The sequence below is a fragment of the Salpingoeca rosetta genome, assembly GCF_000188695.1.
Source record: "Salpingoeca rosetta unplaced genomic scaffold supercont1.12, whole genome shotgun sequence".
NCBI lineage: Eukaryota > Choanoflagellata > Craspedida > Salpingoecidae > Salpingoeca > Salpingoeca rosetta.
The window spans coordinates 1,266,447-1,272,970 of record NW_004754922.1 but is presented as its reverse complement, the minus strand read 5'-3'; the positions used below and the strand labels follow the sequence as shown (position 1 = coordinate 1,272,970).

Genomic DNA, 6,524 nt, shown 5'->3' with positions numbered 1-6,524 from the left:
GCGCCGACAGGGCCAAAACCCAGGGCCACGCGACCGTGTTTTCTATTTTATTTTTATTTTTTTTTTGACACCGCGGTACCCCGGGGGATGACCAAAGCAGCAGCAACCCCCCCAAAGGTTGCCCCGGGGTTTTTTCCCCCTGGGGGGGGAGGATTAAATTCCTTAACACGCATTCCCCCCGCGGACGGTGCTTTTCTTCACAACCCTTTTTTCTCCCCACCGCAGGGGCTTGCTTCCCCATCAGCCAAACCCATGAAATTGGAAAAAAGGGAGGGGGGGTGGTTGTATATTCTGGGAAGGCGGGTAAGGATGTGTGTGTGTGTGTGTGTGTGTGTGTGTGTGCATGCCTTGATGATGTGGAGGGGCAACCTCTACCTTTCCCAATTCACCCGTTCCACTCACAATCTTCCTCGTTCCCTTCCTCATTCCCTTCCTCCCTACAGGCCGATATCCTGATGCAGACGAGTGCGGCTATCAGCGCTGGGCCGGGTGCAGCTCCCAGATCACTACCACCATTGACCAGTGCGCCAAGCGCTACGGTGAGCATGGCGTGCTGTGATGAGGGGGAGGGGGGGCCGAAGTGATAGCAGAAGAGGGTGATTGGCATGCACTTACTTGAACACACAAATGAGTATGACAGTGTACACCGTCACACACACACACACACACACGCACACCGTCACACACACACACACACACACACACACACACACACACACACACACACACACACACACACACACACACATACACACACACACACTCAATCTCATTGTCTCACACAGGTGAAGAGAACGAGGCATTCCGGCTGATGTGTCTGATGAACGGGCTGTACAACGCTCCCAGCCCCTTCACCATGCGTGCCTGCTGCCCGTGCCTCAGCAAATACGCCCAGCAGTACGCGCACTGGGCAGAGTTCCCGTGCATGGCCGCCTAACACTCGCTGGCGGCGATCATGGCGCTGTTGCATCCGTGTTTGCGCGCCAGCACATGTGCCCGTGTCTCGATCCCGCATCTCTTGCGGCACTCACACCATGCCTTGTTTTCTTTGTTGTCCTTTCCTTGTGTTCTGTCTTTGGTTTCATGGGTTTGCACTGGCACTTATACTTGCACGCTTGCATTGCGTGCTTGCATCCTCCCATTTCCCTCTCTTGCTTGTTGATTCTTGCGTGTGTTATCGCTCTGGCTTTCGTTCATCTGTTTGCTGCGTGCTTTCTCTCTGGTTTCGTTATGCATGACACGTTGCCCCACAACAGTGGAAAGAGACCACAAAACAGAGACAATGGATGAACAAGCCTGCGAGGCATCGGTGCATGCGTGGTGTGTGTGTGTGATGGTGCGTGTGTGTGATGGTGCGTGTGTGTGTGTGTGATGGTGCGTGTGTGTGTGTGATGGTGCGTGTGTGTGAGTGTGATGGTGCATGTGTGGTGTGATTGTGTGTGTGTGTGTGATTGTGTGGTCGTGTGTACGTGGTTGTGCATGCGCTCGCCTATGGTTGCTTCATTTCGTCTTGCTGGAGGAGCTTGCCTCTGCGTCGGCATCCTCCTTTGGTGCTGGCTTGCCAACTTGAGAGGGAGGGGACAAGCGCAAACAGACGAGCGGGAAGAGCATGGTAAAGAAGGGTGGCGTGTAAGCGGCAAACAGAGAAAAATGCAGACCACAGAGGTGCACACACATGTACAGACAAACACGCATACAAACATACGTACAGACACACACAGACGCATTCAGCCACTTGCAGACGCATACAGGCACATGCAGACGCATACAGACGCATACACGCACACATACAGCACATAGAGACCTGCACACGCGCGCTGATCTGCCACACCTGGTTCGCGCTGGTTTGAGTCGAGCATGATGGTGACTGGCCCATCGTTGACAATGTCCACCTTCATGTACGCGCCAAACTCGCCATCTGTGGATACCACAACATCCACAGCAGCACATGCAAGCAGGACGTAGAACTGGTGAGTCCACTCGCAAACTTGGAGGGTGGCACAGTTCCGCGAAGAACAGCACACACACACACACACACACACACACACAACACAACACACACACACACAGGTAGACACGACACACAACACAACACACACACACACACACACACACACACACACACACACACACACACACACACACACACACACACACACACACACACACAAACAGACAGTCCCCTCCCCCCACAAACACATACAAACTGACCCTTGACTTTGTCCTCGCGGTAGTCTGAGCGGATCTTGTGGAGGAACGACTCGTAAAACTCCTTGGAGGCACTGCCGGGCATGGCCATGTGAAAGTCGGGCTTGGCCTTCTTGCACTTGGCGTAGAGGGTAAACTGGCTCACGCAGAGCACATCCAAGTCCAGGTCCTGGGCACTCTTCTTCCACATCTTGCCGTTCTCGTCCTCGAACAGGCGCAGCGTGAGGATCTTCTTGGCGATGTAGTCGATGTCCGCGGGCGTGTCGTCGTGGGTGATGCCCACCAGGACACACAAACCCCGGTCAATCTGGCTCACCACTTCATCCCCAACTACAGCACTCAAGGGGCAACAACGTAGCGCAAAGGGTTGGCGTATCAGTGCTTGCAGTGCGATTGACAGCACGCGCAATCAACTACACACGCACACAAGAAGAACACACGCAAGTATGCGGCTGAAGCACAAACGCACTCACCAGCCACACTGGCTCGCACAACTCGCTGCACAACAGCACGCATTGTTGTCCTTCTTCTCTTGTTGCGACTGAATTCAGTTATGGTTTATGCGTGGCAGACATGGCATGCGACATGACGGTCGCTTCCTTGTTTTGTTGTGTACATATGACAGACACAGACACAGACACAGACACACACACACACACACACACACACAGACACACAGACACACACACACGGACACACATGACACGGACACTCTCTCATCCGCAGCCGGGCTCGTCGTCCCAGTTGACGGATTCTCCACTCCGCTGCCGCAACGCATCGTCTCCCTCCCGCTGCCGCTGCTGTAATGCTGCTGAACTTTCACCTCTCTCAACCGCCACATCCGTGTCTCCACTCTCCGTCTCAGCCACTTCTGCCGTGGCTGCTGTCGCCATCGCCTCTGCGTCCACGGCGGGCGTGGCTGTTGCATCGGCACACGACACGTCCACCACGTGCTCCGGGATGTAGTACTCGCCGTCGCGGCGTGACATGCGCGACAGGTGCACCTCCTCCAGCGCACACGTGCCAAACTCGTGCGAGCCGAGCTGCTGCAGGATCTTGCTCGCATCAAACGCAACCCGCTTCGGGCGCCGACCTGGCGGCGGTAGTGGCGGTGATGGTGTTGTGTGAGGAGTGCAATGGAGGAGCATGGAGGGAGATGGAAGCAGCTATACAGACACACACAGGCACACACACGCACAGACACAGACACAGAGACACACAGACACAGACACACACACACAATCACGAACAAACAACATGACCTCCCCCTCCCCCCCCACACACACGTTTGCAACCGCGCTACAGCGACGCACCGGCAGTGACAGCTCTGCGGAACTTTGTGTTGATGAGCGTGGCGTGGAGCTTGACCTCTGGCTCGTCAAAGAGGCCTGCCTGGTGGTAGCGCGCAGCCACGGCGTCAGCAAACGCCTGCAGGGCATCTGACGCGCCCAGGGACGCACGCGCATACAGCACGTGGGCCTGCGGTTGAGCAGGAGGTGAGAAGTTGGGGGTGGCGTGGTTGCAGTGGCGATGAATGGGGAGAAGTGAGGTATGTGTGCTGAGGAGAGGGAAAGCAAGGTGTGGTGTACAATGAAGTTGTGGATCGTGCATGGGTGCGGTTGATGGTAGAAAGCAGCAGCGAGGGGCATGGGCTTGATCCACCGAGTAACCAACCAACACACACACACACACACACACACACACACACACACACACACACACACACACACACACACACACACACACACACACGGAGCAGCATCACCCTCCTCCCACCTGCTCCGGTGCGGGCTGCATGATATCGAGACCGCGGATGGTGATGGTGCGGTCGGTGGTGGGCAACAGCTCCCCGCAGTCGCGCCGGATGCCTTCGAGCAGCTCCTTTGCCCGCTCGATATCCGCCTCTGTGAACAACTTCATGACGCCGAGCGTCAGGTGGAAACTGGCCTTGTCAATGAACAGCTCCTTTGTCAGCCCCTGCATTTGCCATGAAAGAGGTCGAACAGTCGTGAGACGTGGCTGTGCGAGTAGGAGAGAGAGAGAGAGAGAGAGAGAGAGAGAGAGAGAGAGAGAGAGAGAGAGAGAGAGAGAGAGAGAGAGAGAGAGAGAGAGAGAGAGAGAGAGAGAGAGAGAGAGAGAGAGAGAGAGAGAGAGAGAGACAGAGAGAGAGAGACGGACACACACATGCACATACACACATACACACACATGCATACACATACAGGCACATTGCTTCCTTTCCACTTAGGCACACACACACACACACGCACACACGCATGCATACACAACTGCAAGCAGATACGCACTGGGGAGTTGCCGCATGCCTGCATGACCGTCTGGGAGAAGGTGTCCAGCGCCTCGGTGAGCTGTGGCGATGTCAGTGGGATGGAGACAAAGTGGGTGGGCGCGCATTTCTTCATGGCATCGTCCATGGCCAGCTGCAACCGTGTGCGCGCAGAGTCCAGGTTCTCCATGCTGTCTGCCTCCAGCACGAACGTGGTTTTCTTGCTCCGCTTACCGGGCGCCTTGATGCGCGTCTGCGTGTCCTTCTCGATGCCCGATATCTTGGCCCCTCCTCGACCGATGACCAGGCCATGTAGGGCGCGCGGAACGTCGATTTCGCAACGCAGCACGCCGCTCTCCAGCGTTTCCACCGCCACGTCCTCCTCCGCGTCCATGCCAAGGTGGTCGTCTTCCATGTACGGTGCAACGCGCTCGTCCAGTGGCGGCAGGTTGGTGCGGTACATGTACCGGCCAATCATCAAGATGCGCGGGCGCTTCACGTGCGCCGTGGCGTCGTCGTCCATCTCGTGTCGCTGCTGCACTCGTCGCTATTGCCTCGTCGAGTTGAGAATGAGCAGCTGCCACAATCAACCACCACAACTCACCACCAACAAGAACGCAATCGCAGTGGCAGCCGTAACTGCGCCGGCGAAACTTGTCGGGAATCGTCCACCAATCTTCACAACCCACGCTGCACCACCCACGACCATCCACAACACACGCGACACACCAACAACAACACCACCACAGCAAACAACGAGTTGTGATCCTCATCATGGGGAACTGGTTCTCCAGTGCTGTGTCAGCTGTGCTTCCAGCCAACGTCCGGGATGCCCTGTTGCAAGATCAGCAGCATCGCCACGACGATGATGTACGTGGAGGATTAGTGTGCAGTGCACACGAACAAAGGACATCATGCATGAATGGATGTGTGTGAGTGTGCCTCTGTGCCATCGGGCGCGATCGCTGCTGTTGGTGATGGTACGAAGCGACGAGAGATCGCCCAGCTTTGCTCACAAGTTCTTTCTTGGCTTGCCTTTGTGCTTACACCTTGATTCATTGACACCGCCACCACCACTTTAGATCGACAGCGGAGAGCCTGCCATGAAGCGCGCCAAGGTGGCACGGACTACCGATGATGACGATGACACCATGGCCGTATCTACCGACTTCTGGCCGGCAGCCAACGCACCCTACGTGCAGCTGAAGCCACTGACAGATGAAGACGTGCGTGAACCCTGCAGTGTGTGTGTGTGTGTGTGTGTGTTACAGAGCACGCAGTCAACACAGTCACGGAAAGAGCTACTCCCTCACCTCTGCACTGTGCAACACAACCGTCACACCTCACACCTCACTTCGCCTCGCCTGCCGATGCTGCTGCCAGGTGTTCATCACGGAGTTTATCAGCACCCACAAGGGCTTCAGCGGCGTCATCAAGCAGCGCTACTCCGACTTCCACGTGACGGAGGTGATGCCCAACGGCGAGCTAGCACAGCTGACGACGACGGTGCCGCCAGAGGGCGAGCTGCCGACAAACCGCGGGAAACTGAGCTTCAACAAGGACGCCATCGACAAGCTGGAGGGTCTTCTCACGTTGGAGGAGGTGGAGGCGCTGGTGCAGATGTGCTACCACCCGCGCAAGGAGCGGGTGATCGTCTCCTGCAGCGATGACCGTGACGAGCGCACACGGCTGCACACCCTCATCAAGGAGGTGTTCCCGCACCTCTACTCCCGCACGCTCACCCCGGATATGGACGACCCGCTCATGCCGGCAGCCGTGGCCGAGGCAACGGCCGACACGGCGTCAAAGGGCAACAGCGCCGCCACCGCCACCGCCACCACCACCACCAGCAGCAGCAGCAGTGCTGGCGGGGATGAGGCACGCGGGTATCGACTTGAGGTGACACGTGAGGGCAGCAGCGTGTCCAAGGAGCGTGTTGCACCCGGGTTTCGACATGGTGGGCGGCGCGACGATGACCGCCACTCGCAGGGCCAGTACTGCCACTTTACGCTGTGCAAGGAGAACATGGACA

The 6,524-nt window shown here is 57.0% G+C and overlaps 4 protein-coding genes across 4 annotated transcripts in view; 2 read left to right on the top strand and 2 right to left on the bottom strand.

Annotated features, from left to right (window-relative positions):
* PTSG_05349 (uncharacterized protein) overlaps positions 1–937 on the top strand; it is a gene marked incomplete at its 3' end in the record, with an annotated part of 2,450 nt that extends 1,513 nt beyond the window's left edge. The window contains exons 4-5 of the mRNA XM_004993864.1: positions 444–539; positions 786–937. Of these exons, the coding sequence (XP_004993921.1) occupies positions 444–539; positions 786–937 (248 nt within the window). The remainder of the gene's footprint in view (positions 1–443; positions 540–785) is intronic.
* A 563-nt stretch (positions 938–1,500) lies between these two features.
* Positions 1,501–2,724, bottom strand: PTSG_05348 (D-tyrosyl-tRNATyr deacylase 1; the record flags this gene model as incomplete). The annotated part of the gene is made up of 4 exons (XM_004993863.1): positions 1,501–1,565; positions 1,832–1,918; positions 2,212–2,538; positions 2,682–2,724. 4 exons carry the CDS (start codon positions 2,722–2,724, stop codon positions 1,501–1,503), a joined length of 522 nt encoding a protein of 173 aa, XP_004993920.1.
* Positions 2,725–2,826: 102 nt separating this feature from the next.
* PTSG_05347 (uncharacterized protein) lies at positions 2,827–5,121 on the bottom strand. The gene is made up of 4 exons (XM_004993862.1): positions 4,515–5,121; positions 3,985–4,185; positions 3,522–3,687; positions 2,827–3,301 (listed from the first exon to the last, which is right to left on the bottom strand). The coding sequence occupies exons 1-4, from the start codon at positions 5,013–5,015 to the stop codon at positions 2,925–2,927; spliced, it is 1,245 nt and encodes a 414-aa protein (XP_004993919.1). The 5' UTR covers positions 5,016–5,121; the 3' UTR covers positions 2,827–2,924.
* Positions 5,122–5,177: 56 nt separating this feature from the next.
* Positions 5,178–6,524, top strand: part of PTSG_12299 (uncharacterized protein) — a 5,761-nt gene continuing 4,414 nt past the window's right edge. The window contains exons 1-3 of the mRNA XM_004993861.1: positions 5,178–5,362; positions 5,575–5,718; positions 5,876–6,524. The exon at positions 5,876–6,524 is cut by the window's right edge and continues 58 nt beyond it. Coding sequence (XP_004993918.1) covers positions 5,267–5,362; positions 5,575–5,718; positions 5,876–6,524 — 889 coding nt within the window. The 5' untranslated portion in view covers positions 5,178–5,266. The remainder of the gene's footprint in view (positions 5,363–5,574; positions 5,719–5,875) is intronic.